The sequence below is a fragment of the Electrophorus electricus genome, chromosome 3 (genome assembly GCF_041902795.1).
Source record: "Electrophorus electricus isolate QZ-2024a chromosome 3, ASM4190279v1, whole genome shotgun sequence".
In the NCBI taxonomy this organism is placed as follows: Eukaryota; Metazoa; Chordata; class Actinopteri; order Gymnotiformes; family Gymnotidae; genus Electrophorus; species Electrophorus electricus.
This window is the reverse complement of record NC_137499.1, coordinates 3723801-3742791: the sequence shown is the minus strand read 5'-3', so window position 1 is coordinate 3742791 and position 18991 is coordinate 3723801. Positions and strand designations below refer to the sequence as shown.

Sequence of the window (18991 nt, the reverse complement as noted above, 5' to 3'; positions counted from 1 at the left end):
TCGCGTCCCCAGATTCCCGCAGTGGGTGCTGTGGAAGCCGCGTTAATTAAAGGTGGGCTCGCACGATTTCAGAGGATATCGGTGGACCGAACTGCTTCAGGATTTCCAGTTCTGTTTTATTCTCTAAAAAAAATGGGGTCTTGCACTTTTACTGTTTCTGTGGTAGTTACAGCATGTTTATGGAGTGGTAAGTAACGCACGTTTGATTACACATAGCCTTGGATTTGCACTAAATTGCACCGAATCAATGCTAATTATCCTATAAATCTTGATGTTGCCTATTGCGTGGTTATTGGATCACCGACTCCGAGTTTACGAACCGCTCCTCGGAAGATGTATATGAAAAACTGACGAAGCGCTGATGGTTCTCTTGTGAGGATCCGTATAGTCCGCACGGCTGGTTAGTCCATGACACTTTCATTAGGCTTCGTGCATTTTATTTCATGTAGGAGCACTTAAGACCGATTACACTCTGTTCCAGTGTTAACTTTAACTGGTACATTTGGTACGTCCATACTAGGATCTAAAGTGTGCTTTAAACCCTAGTTGTAATTGTGAACTTTTGTCAAAGCATCTTTTCATTACTGGTCATAGAATGCCTCATTCAGGAGGCAAGAAACTCTCTGATATTCAGAACTATTTTGATCGTTTCTTGAAAGGATTTGAGTTTGTTACCTTTTAAATTCAGGTCCACTTACTATTGCAGAAGCTCACAGCAAAATCTAAAGAATTGTTGAATACAAGTGGTCATTGAAATGTTGGCATTGTCCTTTAGAGCACAGATACCATGGATACTTTCAGAACCAATGCTGATCTCTTCAAGATTAAAATGGAAGCAGCCAGTACCCCCACAAGCCCGTGGAGAACATTTAAAATCTCTCTTTTTAAGATTGTGCTGGTTCATCTTTGAGTCAAATTTCTCCTGTCATTTCCTTGTTTGTGACTGCTTTTATCCTTAATCAATGACTCTGTTATGAAGTCTTTAATCACAATACTTAATTGGATTTCCAGAGAGATTTGGTCTGCACTCCATCTCCCTCTATCGTATTGACATAAGTAGAACCCATAAATTAAATTTAAGATTACATTTCATGCTTTGTCTCCCTATATAGAGCCTCTTAATACTGTCAAGGGATTACATCTTTCTAGCTCCATATCTCTCTCAATCTCTCTTTTGCTTTCTTTTGTCTCTCTTTATTTGGCGCGAATGAGTCACAGAGGTATCTTTGGTATCTTTGAATAATTCAAGAGCCTCATGTAATCTAGTGAATGGCCCTGAGTGAAATATGATTATGAATGCTTAAGATCTTAAGGGGATTTGACACAAAGGAAGCTTTCATCTACACTACACCATGAATACAAATGTCTCTTCCAGTAAAGTGAATGATGAATGTTGCATAGCTTTATCAACTTCCGGCAAAAATATGCAGGGATCTAATTACAGGTGCACTCCTTTTGCACATATTAAATTTAGAGTAAAACCAACAATGCAAATACTATAGTATGTAAGGTTCTGATATGGACATATACCTGTGCACCACAGTTAAGTTTATGGCTGTGTGAGTAAAATCACCCATTTATTTGTATCTATTGCAGAGCACTACATAAACAAAATGACTTGAGTATTTGCTTGTGTCAAGTGGTATTATTAGAATTAAAATTATTGTCTGGCTGGGTAGACCGGTAGAGTCCTGGGTTCTGAGACCCCGTAGAAAGTCACCGATGTGGGTTTAGAATCAATAGGTTTAAATGAACTGGTCAAGCAACTGGAGTTGGTTTGTATGCACTCTAAGTTCCCAAGCACTTCTTCAATGCCAAAGCGTGTCTCGGAATGTAGCTTCAGGGGGAAACTTGGCTACTGAGAGGAAATCAAATCGTTTTCCCTTAGATGACTAACTCTGTCCACACAGTGTCCCTTCAAGGAGAGCATCAAAGGAGGCTGTACAGTGATCTAATGAGAGATTACAACCCACTGGAGAGACCCGTGTTTAATGACACGCACACCCTCACTGTAAATTTCAGCTTAAGTTTGATGCAGATCATCGACGTGGTAAGTTGGAACAGTGGACACTATCTTCAGTGGGAGGAGGCCTGGCAGGATTATGCTGTACCTTTTTAATAACAACACAGTGGTGTTTACTGGTGGCTTTCACTATAAATTCATAATTTGGATGCTGTTAACAATCAGCTGGAAGAAAACATATATAAATGTTTTTGCTCCAAACTAGCATCTGTGCCCAAAGCTTTAGAAGAATTTAGCAGAACACCAAGTTATACACAGATGTTGATGGTGGTCTCCAATGGGAAACATTTATTTGCTTGTTCTAGAGATTTGCTTGCCATTCTTTGTTGAAAAATGTATGCTTTTTTCCATGTGCACAGGATGAGAAGAATCAAGTCCTGACCACAAACATATGGCTGCAGCTGGTGAGATACTCCTTCCTGCAGTTGAAGCTGAAATACTTGAGCGAGGTCTTGTTCTGGCTCATAAAGTTCCACCACTTACCACAATCTTATGTCCAATTTGTAGCAAACTCATGTCATAGCTTCCAGCATTCTATCTGAACTAAAGCGTTATTTCAGTAAAATCAATATTCTTGCCCCATCTGTTTCTAATCTGCCTTTAAAAGGAAAAGCCACATGGCAATAGTGCACATTTTTACGAGTTCCTGCAGAGCCATGGGTTACTGGTCTTAGAGATTCCCTGCATTGGACATGGTAGACCAAACAGTAGACCGATCATTGGACCAAACTACTAAGAATTTACTCAGGATTTTCAGTTCTGTTTTATTTTCTAAAAAACTGGGATCTTGCAGAGCCATGGGTTACTGGTCTTAGTGATGCTAACTCATGTCCTTCATGTTTAGTACATTACAGTGGGGGCATGGCACATCATGCTGTGTGTTGCATGGGCTTCCTCTGTCTACTTGATTTGTCTGGGCCAGGGTGCAGAAATACAACTTCCCTTGTAGATAGTTTTGACCTTTATCCAAGTGTATGATGTAATCCTCCAGCCAAACCTTAAGAAAATTAAGTAGCATGCAAAAATATTCAACCAGATGGTCTTTAGAATTCCAGCCAGATGGTCCTTTTAAACTATTATAAGCATCCTCTTTAGGAGCTCGCTGTATTGCAGTTTAGGACCTAAGCACAAAAAGTGTTCATTATGAAGCTGTTCAGAAATTAAATGTGCACTTAAAAGTTTGCTGAAAGTTTTTCCATTTGTGTGTGTGTGCATAACTCAAACCAACAGGAACTGCCTTTTTTCTTTTTTTTTAATAAGAAACAAGCATAAAATGCATGTTTTATAAGAAATATGACATGGATGTATTTATAAAAAACATCTATATAATATGTAAGATTTACTGATTAGATTTAATAGCTACATAACAATCTTCTGAATCTTCTGATTTGTTGAAATGTATAGAAGCAGCCGCCTGCAATACCTTGTATGTCTAAAAAGGTTGAGGATTAGCAACTGTTTCAGTCTTTACTGTAATACATTAGAATTTAAGATGCAGCAATGTGTTGACCAAAAGTTGATTATTAGTTGTTAAGAAACCATAAAAATACCAAAACCTAAACTGGTGATGTGAGGCCTCAGCAGAAAGAAGGTTATGCAGACATGTTACCCATGTTATACAGTCCATTTATCTCATTGATTTATTGCCGAACTGTAACCCTGTTTTGTTGTATTTCATTAAAAATGATGTCGGTATAATGAGTGCCATTTCATCGCTTTCCAACTCTGTTTACCTATAATGACAAATATTTTATCATTTTCTTATAGTACTGGTATGATCATTATCTCAAGTGGAACATCTCAGAGTATGCTGATGTGATGAGTGTAAGATTCCCTGATAACCAGATTTGGAAGCCAGATATCTTGCTTTATAACAGGTATGTGAAACTTTGTAGTCTTCAGACTTCAGAAATAATGACTTGTCTTACCTATGTACTGCTGTAGAGATCCAGGCCTGTCCTTCTGCAGTGTGTCAGTGTTTATGGAGGAAGCTGTTAAATTGCCTGAAGAAAGTGTATGTAACAATGTACATGGAGACAGTCGCTATTCTATAGAGAAGAAAATACCTAGAAAATGTCCTCCCCTACTGAGTTAAATTGTATTACGCTGCAGAAGCATCCTGTAATTGATGTTTTAAAGCTTAAGCTACCTTCATCCTTTTACTGTATGTTGATGTCCTTGGCAATTAATTTAAGAAATGTATTCTATAACCTGGAGCATAAAAACCTATTTTAAGTGGAGCATTACCCCACCTCCATAGTAATACTGTTATCCCTTTCAGCAGCACATACCATCACAAATACAGTAGAATAAAAATGTTAAATTTAATAAGTCATGGTGAATCTTTCTCCCTTTTTTTCAATACCCAGCTAGCTCTCTACATAGACAGTATTTTACATCAGAGAATGCATGCACCTGACAAGAAGGCTGTCTCAGTTCTTATAGAGAGAGAGGAAAAAAAGCAAGAGAGAGAGTGTCAAAATTGCAGTGAAGTGCACAAGGTTTCCAGAGAAGCAGGACTTTTCGGACAGAGGTCCTTCATCAGCTGTGCAAGCAACATGCTTCTGAAGTCCTATGAGGTGGGACCAGTTTATATTTGAAAAACCAGAAAACCAGATATTTAAATCAATTCAATTTTCTTGACAAAAGGCCTGAGAAGAAACCTCCCACACATATTTTCTTAAGACTATGTTGACTCTAAACTGCTTCAGTTTGACTCTTAAGTACTACTCACAAATAAGAGGATGATGGGACCATCCTATGCAAACCTCCTTGCTGGCTTTGATGAGAAACATATATTTTTTAACAATAAATGGACCTGTACCTTCAGTACTTCTGAGATACATACATGGCATTTTAGTACTGCTACCTGCACACTTGAAGAGATCCAACTGTTTATTTCTTCCCTATAAGGTCCATGACAGTTAAATCATTGCCTACTTAGACAGCTGCCTGCGAGTCTGTCACAATACCTAGTGACCACTCTTGCTGTCCATTTAATATAATTTTCAGTTGAGTCTGAAAATTCTGGTTTAAATACTAACCATCTATTATAAGCCTATGGACTTTTATTCTTATTTGCAACACAACGCTACACTTTCTAAGGCCTGCAGAAACACCATCCCTTACTCACAGCTATTAAGACTAAAGCACATTTGTAGAGAGATTGAAGACTTCCTCCAGAAAAGTATATAAACGTGTGATTATTTTCATAACTGTGGATTTCCAAAGGAAGCCATAGATGATATCGTTGCTCATGTTTGACCTGTTCAGAGAATGGACACACTAACCTACAACAAAAATTCCTTTAGTGCTCACTTATCATCCTACAAATAAAACAGTCACTATTATTATACTTAGACACTTAAGAATTCTCCAGGACTATGTAGAGACTGCATCCCTTTTTAAGAAACCTCCACTAATCTCCTACAGATGAGACAAAAACATCAAAGACATGCTCATCAAGAATGAGATAAATACCCAGTTAGATAATAACTGGAACTGTAGCCACTAAACTAACCAGCACTAAAAGATAAATAATCATCACCCATTCCTCCTCATCCATCACTGCAGAGGTTATTTATTGTATTTCTTGCAAGAGATGTAATCAGCTTTACATAGAGGAACCTTGGTGATCTAAATATATTTAGAGAGAGAGAGACAGATGCACATGTGTTTATAGAAATCTCTGTATCATATATGATCATATATGTGTCTTTAGTGCTGATGAGCAATTTGATGCCACTTTTCACACCAATGTGCTGGTCGTTTCCAACGGCGCCTGCCATTACATGCCCCCAGGTACCGTAAAGTCTTCTTCATCTCCGTGGCACATCCACAACGTACAGAAAGTCATTTGGTGCCAGTGTTCTGTTGCACTTGACTATTTACAGATTGCACTAAATATTGTGGATGTGATGTCTTTTTACTGCACTTTGCTTGATGAACACTCAGCACCTGTGCACCTGTTCTGAGCAGGGCCGATCTGCCCTCGTGCTGATCAATCTCCCGTTGACCTGGTTCTGTCACGCTGGCCCCCGCGGGTCACTGGTGGATTGTCTGTGTGCTCTGCGCTGAAATGCACCACTGATCCGCACTTGCTCTGCATCCCCTGTTCCTGCCATCCTATGCTAAACCCGCCTCTGACAAATATAAATCAACTGATGCATGATTCAATGTTCTTGAAATGGCATTACTGCAAATGGCTCAAGCAGATTACACTTTAGCTATGCATATTCTCATAGAGCATCCCCAGGGGTCTCTGTGCTCTGTGGTTCACAGAAGAAAAATATTGCAGTATAAGTGAAATTTAGGCATATTTCAAAACAATAATAAATGTACTAATACATGTACTAATTCTCTGCATATGTGTTTAATAAAAAAAAGAATGAATAATTAATTTTAATTGAATTCTGGATTTCAGTACTTATGTTCTATACTATTTCCTTATTTATTAGCCTATTTTACACCTGCACACTTCATTTGTTTTAGATGTCTATTTTCTGGTCATTCCATCATTCCTTTGAAATCCTCGTAGAGGACCACGATTATGTTCAGATTTTTTTTCACAAAACAAAGCGCACCTCTTCCAAGCGTGTGCTCCGGAGCTGTCCTCCTCCACAGGAGCTGGCCACAATCACCTTGTGCCTATGCCCACAGGGATATTCAAGAGCACCTGCTACATCGACGTGCGGTGGTTTCCCTTCGATGTCCAGCAGTGTGAACTGAAGTTTGGTTCGTGGACATATGGGGGCTGGGCTCTGGACCTGCAGATGAATGAGGCTGACATCACAGGCTATATTGCCAATGGGGAATGGGACCTTGTAGGTATGGTGATATATCTGTACAAACGGAACAGAGCATATCCTGTTTGGCACTCTCTTTAACTATCTAAGGTCCAAAGGCAAAATCAATCCAAAAAAATCAATTTAGCTTTCCAATACCTGGAATGTATGGTGTATGATTAGATGGAGTTAGGAAAGTACATCTGTAAATAATTTTTTATTGAAGACAAGTAATGGGAATTAGATCATTACTAACATGTGAGAAGCATGGTTTGTTTTCATTTATCTTCTTTAGGAACATGTAGGCCTTGTATATATTGTGTCTCAGGATAAGTGTTGTTACTCTCTTGGATATGTTCCTGTTAAACTCTTTTAACCTTCTTTCTTGCAAGGTGTAATATCTCACAGTGATTGTGTCTGATGGAGGCATGTGGATGCATGATATGGACATAATAGAATTTACAAATATATTAGTGCATATGCAATTCCAGTATGTCTCTTCATCTATTCAAACACATTGGTGGACCCTTAGACAGGCGGGATTAATTAGAACAAACATTATTCACGTTATACTTATTTCATGCAAAGAACATTTATCAGGAGTGTAGCGATTGATCTGAATGGAAAAAATAATCTTGTGCTTCATGAGTGGCTCCATTTCCATGTTGCAGCCTTTGGCGATATCAGTATTGCAAAGGCTGGTATCGCAATAACAAGTAATAAATCATACATTGTCAAGCTTTACAGCCAGGTTTAATTTAATCCCATTCTAAATTATCTTTATCAAACACGTTTGGAAACAAGTGAAATAGCAGAAATTAAACGTTATCTAAAATGTTTTTCCCACAAGTTGAACAGATATAATTTTGCTGCCATGGTATACACAACGCACACGCACTTTCTGTTGCCATTGATCAGAGGTTGTGGGTCGGAGGACAGAAAAGGTCTACGCCTGTTGTCCAGAGCCGTACCCAGACGTGACATTCACCGTGGTGATGCGGAGGCGTACACTCTACTACGCCCTGAACCTGCTTATCCCCTGCGTCCTTATCTCAACACTGGCTCTGCTGGTTTTCCTGTTGCCCGCTGACTCAGGAGCGAAAATCTCCCTCGGTAAACCAAACCTGTGTCGTCATCGTTATCCTGCAGTACTGCAGAGTATCTTGGTCATCATTTGGAGACCCTGAAGCAATGTAATCACTACAACTCCTGTACATGTTTTAAACAATATAGAATAATTTTCCAGTTAGCTAAAATTATTTATCACAATTATTTATATATCTGCTGAGTCTAACTTTGTAAATCTAATAGTCGTTTGAGAGACAATTTTATTTATAGTTGCCTTGGGTCAATGCACCGACGTTGGCATTTTTGCTTTAGTATAGGCTACACTATAAACTTCGCAAGTGACATCGTGTGGAATTGCCACCGAGGCAACCTGGCAGTTTATGCAGTCGGCCCCAGAGAAGATATATGGCCCGCAGGGAGACTGATGATCTCGCTGGAGATCTCCTCTGTGATCGATGCAGGCAGCGAGAGCTCGGCCAATTGCCTTTATTTTCAAGCCGAACAAGTATAAACTAATCTTCCCCCAGAACCGCAGATCGGATTCCAAGAGACTGCGTATGAAATCACGTCCTAGTTTAATTTATTTGTCTGTTCTTTCAAACTTAAATGGTATTACTGTAGGGTCCATCTGCCAGATCCATACCTCACATAGGGCATTTTAGGGCTCTGTTCCAGAATCAATATGAGGAATATTAGACCTTAAATGAGTAATATGCCTGTTGAACCCAGGGTCTAATTTATTTGAAGTTTATCCACACGCATCAGTGGGTAAGGCTTTTGGATTTATAGGTTGATTCTAAATCCAGGTTGCTTTTTGTTAATACCCTTCTCTAATGGAGCTGAATAGTAAGGAAAAGCTATAGCCTGCTTGCCAGAACATGGCGTCTGCTGTGAAATGGAATCATGAAAGTGCAGTGTGTAATTATCTCCATTCGCAGGCATTACAGTGCTGCTCTCACTGACAGTGTTCATGCTCTTGGTAGCAGAGATAATGCCGGCAACATCGGACTCCGTGCCTTTGATCGGTAAATCTGATTTCTTATTTTTTTATTTGCCAAAATTATTCTTTGAATCTGGTAGCACTTTATCTATGTGGATGTTTGATATTTAAATGGACTTTCTTATAGCATTGGTCAAAAGTAGGGTCCTCTTGTCTCTCTGACCAGCCCAGTATTTTGCCACTACCATGGTCATTGTTGGCTTATCTGTGATAGCCACAGTTTGGGTCTTACAGTACCACTACCATGATCCTGATGGAGGCAAAATGCCAACATGGGTGAGTGGCTCTCCCAGTTCTTTGTCTTGCAACTGAACCATAATCATGCACTTCTGAGACTGCATTATGGTGGTGTTTAAACGTGTAGAACATACTGCAATGGGGTGGTGTTTTCTGTCTGCCCCCTAGACGCGTGTAGTGCTGCTGAACTGGTGTGCCTGGTTCCTGAGGATGAAGAGGCCAGGTGAGGAGCGGGTGCGCTCCGCCTGCCGCCATAAGCAGCCACGTGGCAGCGTGTCCAGTGGTGAGCTGAGTTCCGGCACCGTGCACCCACCCAGCGGAAACGTGCTGTACCTGGGCACGCACTGCGCCGCCTCACCCGACTCCGGTGCGATCTGCAGCCGGCTAGTGGGGGCGGCCGAGGAAGACACGCTGCTTCCTGGCGCCCAAGCACCCTCGGTGAGCGACGGGCGTGGAGACACGGAGCTGGCCAAGATCCTGGAGGAGGTGCGTTACATCGCCAAGCGCTTCCGCGACCAAGACGAGGAAGAGTCCATCTGCAACGAGTGGAAATTCGCCGCATCTGTCATCGACCGCCTCTGCGTCGTGGCCTTTTCCATGTTCACCATTCTCTGCACTATTGGCATTCTCATGTCTGCCCCTAACTCTGTGGAGGCCATTTCCAAAGATTTCTTTACTTGAAAGCACCTTCTTCCTGTGGTGTTTCTTATTCCATAGCTTCTCAGAGTGTATCAAAAGCATATTTGTGTTAATGTTTTTAAACTCAGAGCTGTTAAAGCAATTAAGTAGGATGAATGGGGAGAGATGAATTGCAGTAATGACAGACATCTGGTGTTTTTTTAATTTAACACAATTTTGGTTTTGAGTGCCATTTTATAAGTGAATGTTTAGCATATGCATATCTATTCTAAAATGAATTATAATCACTCACAATAATGTGCACAAAATAGCCATATGTTAAGTTAAACACAAGTTTTTGAGCACTGTTAAATTGCTAGGATTGGTTTTACAGTTGTTTTTTTTATATTATCAAAAAAGTACATTTACAACATTTGCTTTTGTAAACATCTGTCTTCATATGTATGATGAACACTTATTGTGTAATATGATCCATATCAATTTGCATATTGCCACCTGCATAACAGCTGGGGAAGCAGATGTGTTTTTGTCATACTTTACAGGTCTAATACTATTTTCTTTATTTTCTTCAAAGTGAATTTATGGTATACAATTATAAATAAACATATTTTTCTATATCTTAAAAAAAGTTTGCATTTGTTACTGACCCTGACCAAACTCAAGTTTGTAGTTTATTACTAAAATACATTGACTGTCATTTTGCTTTGGTTGTCTTGAATTTAATTAGTGCTCTGTCAGTCTGTCCTCATGTCTACAGTGCTTTGTCAGTTGCCATGACTACAGAGATTTAGCCCCATTGAGTAGAAATATCCCAAAATATCCCAAAATTCTCATGCTGAGAATAATACTTAACGATCACTTAAACTGAGAAGAAATATTTTAGATTAATGAGTCTTAAATGCCTGCAGAAAGGCAAGAATCCTTTCCTAATGTTTTGAGCAAATCTTTAAATGCTATTTGAAACGAAAACAGGGAAATGTTTCCCATCTGTAGAATCTTCCCACAGTTGACAAATTATGCTACAGTAAATTCTACTGATTTAACTGTCTTAACATGAAAGGTTAGTCTCTATATTAATTGTGAGATGTCTGAGCTTAGGCTTTGGCTCAAGATTGTTTCTCTCTTAAAGGGTCTGTTTAATAAGGACTAACAATGTGCTACTTGTCAAGATTTCAAATGACACAATGAATAGCATCTTCCATCTTTGACCTAAAAATCTGGTAAAGAATTTTATAGTAAAAGATAACAAATATAGAATGAAAACTAAAATACAATGTCATGCCAAGCAATGAAGAAATTCCACAGTGCTCTAAAAAGTAATACCACTATGCTACCCTCTGGTGACTAAAATGATAATAATGTAGTTTTACAAAATTGTTATAAGGAATAACAATTTAGCTTTACAAATAATTATTATAATGACTAACATTTTTATTGTTTTTAAATTGTGCTTTTCTTTACATTACTTTAAATCTATAATTTTATTTAAAATATGAGACCAACTGCATTGTGACACTAAGGGCAGTTACAGTGGTTTGGTAACAGCCTGTGTGTCAGTCACAAATGTTGGCATGACTTTACTGTTCATGGTCATAAAAGCTTATTTTAATGCAACAACATCTTATGCTTTCAAAGGAGATTCTGTACATCCTAAACAAAGTCTTGGCTCTATGTGTTATATGATGTTGCATGTACAGTCAATTATTTTTTTAAAGAATAATAATGTAAGTTATTTCATAATTAGCTCATGATATTATTCTATTTCTTTTTTTTTTTTCTCTGCGTGAAACTATTCAATGGACTTTTATTGCTGTTGGAATTTTATTTTGAAAAGCACGGTTCCACAGATTCATGTTACCGGGACTGTAAATCACTAGTTCCAGCTGCAGTGAAATAGGTTAGCTGATCTAGCTGGCTGTTCAAACATTCCACTACTGTACTTTTCTAGTTAGTTAATTGTCTATAATGTCAGACTCTTTGCTTCGTTGGTGTGTAGATGAGTTAAACAGTAATTTCGGTTTGGAAGCAAGTGATGACATTGTTCAGTGAGTACACTCTGATATCTGTTAGCTATCTAAGCTAGCTATGATAGCTAACCTATTTCCATCAAACAAACCCAGGTAGCTAGTCGGCTAGCTGGTAAGATACATAACAGTTATTCAGCCTGGTAGAATTGACAAGCTGCCAGAGTCAGTGGCGTTGCTATATGTGAACTATAACGGTAGCGAGGTAATAGATAGATAGTTTAGAAAGCTGCAGCTGTGAATTTATTTTGTCTGTAGCTAGCCGGCTAGTCTGTGTAGCTAAATGGAAAATAATTGGGCATAAAAGTGCCAGCTATAGCTTAGCTGGTGTAATAAATATCGACCTTTTTTAGCTGGTTAGCTTGCCGATTGTGTAATGTGCTAATTATTTGTTATGTCTTAGTTATATTCTGTCCATCAACAATGCCGGTGAAATTGCGGAGTATGTAGGCGACCTGCTACAAGGAACCGACGGGAGGAAGAAACGTTTCATCGATGAGCTGATACGGAGATGTCAGGGGAGCAGCACTCAGGTCGAGAATGGGCCAGAGCTAATCCTCATGAGAGATGCAGTAACAGGTGTGTTAACGTTTGGATAAAGGCTCGTGTTTGCGGTTTTGCTTAGTGGAATTGGGTGCTTTCGTTTGTGTCCAACAAATGGTGACTTTGGGTCCACAGAGGGTCCAGATGTTACAAAAGACACCCAGAAAAAGTCAAAGCGGAAAGGAAGGAACAAACAGGAGGTCATATCTGTCAGTCAAATGGAGCCGGAGGAGGAGACTGTAAAAACCCCTATTGACTTGATTAAGGTGGCCTATATGTAGTGTTTGTAACCAACTCTGAGCATGAGGTTCCCTTGAAGGGACACCAGATCTGAAAACTGTGCTTACTATGTTTAGGCACAAGAGAACAGCGCCTCTTCCTTGGTGAAGAAAAAGAACAAATTTGTAAATTTATATGCTAAAGAGGGTCAAGACAGGCTTGCAGTTTTGCTGCCTGGACGGCATTCCTGTGACTGCCTGGCACAGAGGCACAAACTTATCAACAACTGCATGACCTGTGGGCGCATTGTGTGTGAGCAGGAGGGCTCTGGCCCTTGTCTCTTCTGTGGCAGTCTGGTACGTGTGAACTTCAGACTTCACCTTGATATTTACATTAAATAAAGTAATCTGGGGGAGAATACCCCCTCTAAAAAGTTGTGTGTTTTTAAAGTTGTGCTCTGTGATTTATGGAGTTTAGACCCTTCGACTTGGTATATTGCAAAGCTGAAGAAAGTGTTTGGGGATAATATGAAACTATGATGACAAATTACAATAAGTGCTCCAGAAATCTTTGTTCAGGCTCATTTAGAGGCCTATAAATTTAAAGGATGAATTGTGAATCCAGCCCCACCTTTATTGAAAAATATTTTTGTAATACTTAATAATAATAATAATAATAATAATAATATTTTAATGTCAGGTTTGTACTAGAGAAGAGCAGGAGATCTTGCAACGGGACTCAAACAAAAGTCAGAAACTCCGAAAGAAACTTATGGGAGGTGAGGAAGAAGATGAGCATGGTTTCATTTCTGATTTGAGTGCATGCTTCCTGTTACTTTGTTACACTGCATCTCCTGGGGTAACCTGCTGGTCTGGGTCTACCCCCTTTAAAATAACAGATCGTATTGCCTGTGAGGGATCAGACAAAGACTACCTGCCTCACCAGGAGGCCAGGATTAAGGCAGGCTTAGAGAAGGCTATTCAGCACAAAGACAAACTGCTGGAGTACGACAAGAATAGGTATGCTACACCTAAACCCGCCTGCTGTTTGAGTGATTGAGTTGCATTGCCATATAACATTTAATGTTTTTAAGGTGGCTTGTAGATAGCATTGGACTCATAACCTCATTTTTTCCCAGCGTTCGCCGAACGCAGGTCTTGGACGATGAGTCAGACTACTTTGCCACAGACTCCAACCAGTGGCTGTCTCCAGTAGAGCGGGAGGCCTTGCGTAAACGGGAGGCGGAGCTACGGGACCTACGCCATGCCTCCCGCAAGGACCGCAAGATCACGCTGGACTTCGCAGGCAGACGGGTGCTGGAGGAAGACGAGAACCTCACTCAGTATTACAACAAGTAAGAGATGCACACATTGATTCAGTCAGACATTATGATGTGGCTTAGGTTGACACTGTGGGATTTAAGACATGGTAGCACTACAATGAAATTTAAAGGCATGTGCATGTATTTCAGAACTTACTAATAAAGATCACAAACTCAAATGAAGTACTGTTATGACTGTTAACTCAGCTTTTACAGCTAAGACAGGAAGCTTTTCTGTCTAGCTTAAATACAATTCTGATTATTTACCACTTTTGATGAAATGGATATATTGAGATATTATTAGCATAGAGAATTATTTACGTAAATTGCAGAAGATAGTAGCTACGTTTTTTGCTTTTTTTCTGTTCATGGCATATGCTCTATAGGACAATATCCTGACAAGCAATATTTACCCAAGTGTCCTTTCATGAAAATGTCAGTCTGTCAAGAGGTTTGCCACCTCTAACTGATCCTGACTCTGAACAAAATCTTTTTGCAGCCTTTGCACACATTTTGTGAAACCGTAGAACTCCTCATAAAATGAGGATCTGGAAGCACGTCATTATATATCTAAATTTAATCATTTATTTGGCAGACCATCTTATCCCAATTGACTTGCACATTTATCAGTATTACTGTATGCATGCTAACTGGGAATCGATTCCATTCTTGGTGTTGGCAGCACCATGCTCTAAGAGATGATTTATCAAATAATTATAAGATTAATTTATATAGCACCTTTCTCATACCCAAGTTCACTTTACAATAACAATACAGATGAAAAAGCACATTAATTAAACAACTATTAACAGAAGAAAGGTGAGGTAAACATTGAGAGAAGAGGTGTGTTTTAAGTTGAGATTTGTAAGGAGAAAGTGAAGTGCAGAGAGATTGTGGTAATGTGTTCAATAGTTTTGGGCCACATCTGCCCCCTCCAGAGACCAATCACAGGACCAAAGTGTACATACAGGGTAGTATGAGTGTAGACGTTCAGCCAAGTAGGGAGGTGCAAAACCACGCAGAGCTTTGTATGTAAGCAGGAGGTGTTTAAACTGAACACCTTGAGGTGCAGTGTTTTTTGTTCGATGTGTTTCAGTCTGTGATGGTCATGTACTTATTTTTAAAAGGTTCAGTGCTTGTATGTCAATCAAGCAATTAATTAAATTTGCTATTTTGTATCAGTAATTTTACAATATTCTTACCTGTATTTGCTACTTTATTACTATTAAACAATGATTGGTCGCGGTGCTTGACTGCTATGTGACGTAGAAAAGTGGCTCAGTTCTGTGCTGAATTGTTATTTATTGTGTCCTCTGAACAGCTCATCATGCTCAAGAGTCCTCTGTTGAATAATATCATGAGAAGGAATTATTCATGATTTCTTTCCTCCCAGATGATATAGTCAGTACTCACTGACTTTCGGTTGATTTTTAAGTAGGAAACCAGGCATCTCTTGTGATGTAGGGAAACCTCATCGATGAGGCGGAGCCAAACTTGTGGCTAAATATTATTTGGTGTTGAGGTGTATGCCTGCCTTTGGCAAGTAGTAGTATGCTTTCATCAACTTGTACACATTCCAGAGTGATGATGGAATTTGGCAACAGGCACAAAATGGTTGCATACATGGAACTTATCCTGGGGACACACTGATCTAATGGTGTCAGGTCGCTGGAGGGTGTTGGTGACCGGCTGTCACCCGTACTCAGTGCGGTGTGTTCTGCACCCTTTGATTGATTGGTCCTCGTTAGCTCTGTTTTGGTTGATTGTGCATGCTGAATTGGTGGTTGGCTGTGAGGGAGAGTTTTCTGATTGGTTGTTCAGTCTAAATTTGAAATGAGATAATATAGACTAAAAAAACATGTAGTTTTTATCGCATTGTGGCTTGATCTACCAAGGCAGTGTGCTAAGCTAAAGTTATATTTAGCTACACAGGAAGTCATTTTGTTATACTATCTAGAGAACAGATGGAACATTTCTCATTACTTTGATGTCACAATATACAATTTTATGGAACAAATGAATTCAAGATGAGTTGGGAGTTACTCGGAGCCCAGTACATTTGTTATAAGAAACCTTCGGTAGGCAGTGGGTTCCCTGTGTTTTTGTTTGTTTGTTTGTTTTTGTTTTTTTTAGTTTGTGCAGGCCTAGAACATGTGTGCTTGTCGTTTGTCAGCTGTAGTCTGGTTTATTTGAGTGTAAATACAGGTGATGACTGGTGAGAGTGGGCTGACGGAAGGCAGTCATCAGTCACTCGCAGTTGGTGTTAGCTCTTCAGCATCAGTTTATGTCCCTAACCTTAGAAGTAACATCCTGAATCAAGATCTGGCCCTTAGAATTTATCTCTATTAAGATTTACCTTTGTTAATTTTATCAGCAGTTTGTAACATACTGAAAACCTTTTCTAAATATAAAGTTTATATGGACATTCTTAATAAAATATGAGCTGCTAAGTCTGGCTGATGAACTGTTGCTTATGCATGTTGACTGCTATAGGTTTGATGAAACCGTGAAGGCCATTAACAGTGGGACTCTGCTCCAGACACAGAAGAGCTCGGTTCCAGCTGGCCGTCAGCACCTCAGAGAGCTAGTTAACCCCAACATTGTGCAGACTGCACCACAGGTGGGTTTAGAACCCGCAGCAGGGACTGGGATGCTTGCAGGGTTGCTTGATTTACATGTGTCTTCATACATGTTTGTCAGTGGGTGGACGTGGGCGGTGGCGAGACGTCCCGACCTCGGTCCAAAGCCTTGGATGGCAAGGTGAGCAGCGAGCGCGCCAGGCTCCGGCTGCAGGATGGCGAGCTTCAGGAGATGGCAGACAGTGGCTGGTGCCTCAGCATGCATCAGCCGTGGGCCTCGCTCCTCACCCGCGGCATAAAGAGGTGAGCCACTCCCACTTGGCCTGCCCACGCTGGTCACCTCCACACCGCACCGAACCTGCCGAGCCCTGCGCTGACTATGACGTGTGTGTGTGTGTGTGTGTGTGTGTGTGTGTGTGTGTGTGTGTGTGTGTGTGTGTGTGTGTGTGTGTGTGTGTGTGTGTGTGTGTGTGTGTGTGTGTGTGTGTGTGTGTGTGTGTAGAGTGGAGGGCAGGACGTGGTACACCTCCCACAGAGGGCGCCTGTGGATCGCAGCTGCTGCCAAAAGACCCAGCCCTCAGGAGATGGCTCAGGTGGAGGCTATGTATCGCCAGATCTATAAGCGAGGTGTGTATATGCTCGTCATGTGTTTTATGCTATTCATGGTGTTATTGTTCAGTATAGCTTGCAAATGCAGCGCCACTGCATGAAAATTGACTGCTGATGGACAATTTACCACTAAATGACCTTCAACAGAGCCACGCGAAGTTCCACACATCATAACCAGGCATTCTTTAAACATCAGAACGGCTTGAATTCGAGCTATCGTTCCCAAGCACCAAAGCCAGACTGAGTCCAGTGGCCTAATGGAGTGTTCCTGGCTGATGGCTTTTCGAGGCTTAAACGTTAGTGAATAGGGTCTCTGCGTTCACTAAACGTGCTGGTTAGCTGATGCATGGGAGCTGTCTTCTGAATACCCCAGATCTCCAGTTTCCTGAGGAGTATCCCACCGGCTGCCTGCTTGGTTGTGTCAATATGACGGATTGTCTCTCCCAGGAGCAGTTCAGAGAACAGGTTAGTCTCTTTGTGTCTGTTTTTGCCTGTCAGTTTTTTCTCCCTCTCATCTCTCTTTCTCTTGCTCACCCTTTTTCTTTTTCCTCTCTTTCTGTCTCTCTGTGTTTGTCTCCTGTCTCTTTTTATCTCTTCTCTCACTATATATATCTCTGTCTCCTACCCCCCCCCCTTTTGTCTCTTGGAAGTTCAAGCGTAAACATGAATAGTGATGGTGCTTGAACTAAGCAGCACACAGCAGCTTGAAGACACACACACACACACACACACACACACGCGCGCATTCCTCCTACACTGTCTGCCTCGACTCCCCCCGCTGTCTTCTTGTGTAGCCTGCAGCACACTTCCTGCCTCATTTCCTGCTCTCCCTCTGTGAAATGGAGGTCTAATTGCTGCTGCTGAGGTTGTGCCTGGCATCGGAATGAGCCATCTCTGTCTGTTTCCATTTCCCTCGATCTCTCTCTCTCTGTCTCTCTCCATCTCCATCTATCTCTGTCTCTGTCTCCCTCTGTCATTCTCTCCGTTTCTCTTCATCGCTCTCTATCCCGCTCTGGAGTGAAACTGTGGATATTGACTCTTGTCTGCCTGCGCTTCCTACCGGTCCCCAGGGAGGGTGCACTTTTTTGTGGCTGGTCAGAGCAAAACTGTAGTACCTGGGATTCTCAAAATGTCAACTCAGTGATTCTTCAGATTCTTCAGTGCTGAGTACCAGTGTCGTTGTTTTGAGCTTTGAAACTGTGTGCCCTTTAAGCCTGCGGTTGTTCTGAAATCAACCAGCAGAGGGCACAGTGCACCATCGCCTTTGCAGTCTTAAGTCTCCTTGTCTGCCATTTTGACTGCAGTCAAACTGAGGAAGCCAGTCTAAATATTTCAAAGCCAGCTTGCTGCATAAACTCACTTCCAGCCTTGCTGCCTATCCTCCATTGATTTTCCCTACATTTTTTTTTTTTGGCAAACCTTCCTCCTCATTGTGTCTGTGCTGTCAAGCTGCGCATTTAAAGGAGATTATATCTGGGTGCAATATGGCAACCTGGCTCGCTGCTTGATTAATTATAAATCAATGAAGTCCAGCGCGGCTCCGAGGTCTCTAATGTTCTCCCTTTCATCCATAGTAAATGTGGAGGTGCCGTAGCCTGTCTGCCCGCCCAGCCCCGCCAGCAGCAGGGTACCTCTCCGAAAGCAGACAGCAGCTGACATCAAGGCGGCTATAGTTTGATGCCACATCTGTTCTTGGTCAAAAAGGTGCACAGATGGATATCACTATCGGTTCTTCATGTGGCCAAATGAAGGATAGGGGTTTTATTAAGAGTGCTTGAAAGACACCGCTTTATATGGTGTACATGGTCAGTCGCCTAGCGCATTACAGTGGCAGGTTGGAAGTGTCGTGCACTCTGTCTCTTTCTGAATGTGTGCTGGTGTTTACATGGGGATTAAGCGGAGGGGACAGGCCTAAGAACAGCCCTTTTGTCTGGGTGTTTGTTTT

At 40.9% G+C, this 18991-nt stretch overlaps 2 protein-coding genes across 11 annotated transcripts in view; both read left to right on the top strand.

Moving 5' to 3' along the window:
* Positions 1 to 10368, top strand: chrna7a (cholinergic receptor, nicotinic, alpha 7a (neuronal)). 6 transcript variants are annotated; one of them, XM_027010689.3, is made up of 10 exons: positions 1 to 187; positions 1911 to 2050; positions 2383 to 2427; positions 3791 to 3900; positions 5745 to 5824; positions 6683 to 6850; positions 7726 to 7920; positions 8814 to 8900; positions 9042 to 9151; positions 9281 to 10368. In XM_027010689.3, the coding sequence occupies exons 1-10, from the start codon at positions 133 to 135 to the stop codon at positions 9791 to 9793; spliced, it is 1503 nt and encodes a 500-aa protein (XP_026866490.2). In that variant the 5' UTR covers positions 1 to 132; the 3' UTR covers positions 9794 to 10368. The 6 variants fall into 6 exon arrangements, with proteins under 6 accessions (XP_026866490.2, XP_026866484.2, XP_081565990.1 ...); XM_027010683.3 differs by lacking the exon at positions 7726 to 7920; XM_081709864.1 differs by lacking the exons at positions 1 to 187; positions 1911 to 2050 and adding an exon at positions 4460 to 4602 and having other exon boundaries at positions 2413 to 2427.
* A 1252-nt stretch (positions 10369 to 11620) lies between these two features.
* Positions 11621 to 18991, top strand: part of trip4 (thyroid hormone receptor interactor 4) — a 45436-nt gene continuing 38065 nt past the window's right edge. For 4 of the 5 annotated variants that reach the window (XM_081709859.1, XM_027011628.3, XM_081709861.1 and 1 more), the window contains exons 1-11: positions 11621 to 11796; positions 12179 to 12354; positions 12454 to 12584; positions 12675 to 12893; positions 13237 to 13315; positions 13436 to 13556; positions 13676 to 13891; positions 16352 to 16478; positions 16559 to 16740; positions 16940 to 17064; positions 17420 to 17511. In XM_081709859.1, coding sequence (XP_081565985.1) covers positions 11717 to 11796; positions 12179 to 12354; positions 12454 to 12584; positions 12675 to 12893; positions 13237 to 13315; positions 13436 to 13556; positions 13676 to 13891; positions 16352 to 16478; positions 16559 to 16740; positions 16940 to 17064; positions 17420 to 17511 — 1548 coding nt within the window. In that variant the 5' untranslated portion in view covers positions 11621 to 11716. The remainder of the gene's footprint in view (positions 11797 to 12178; positions 12355 to 12453; positions 12585 to 12674; positions 12894 to 13236; positions 13316 to 13435; positions 13557 to 13675; positions 13892 to 16351; positions 16479 to 16558; positions 16741 to 16939; positions 17065 to 17419; positions 17512 to 18991) is intronic. The other variant, XM_081709860.1, reaches the window with a different exon arrangement.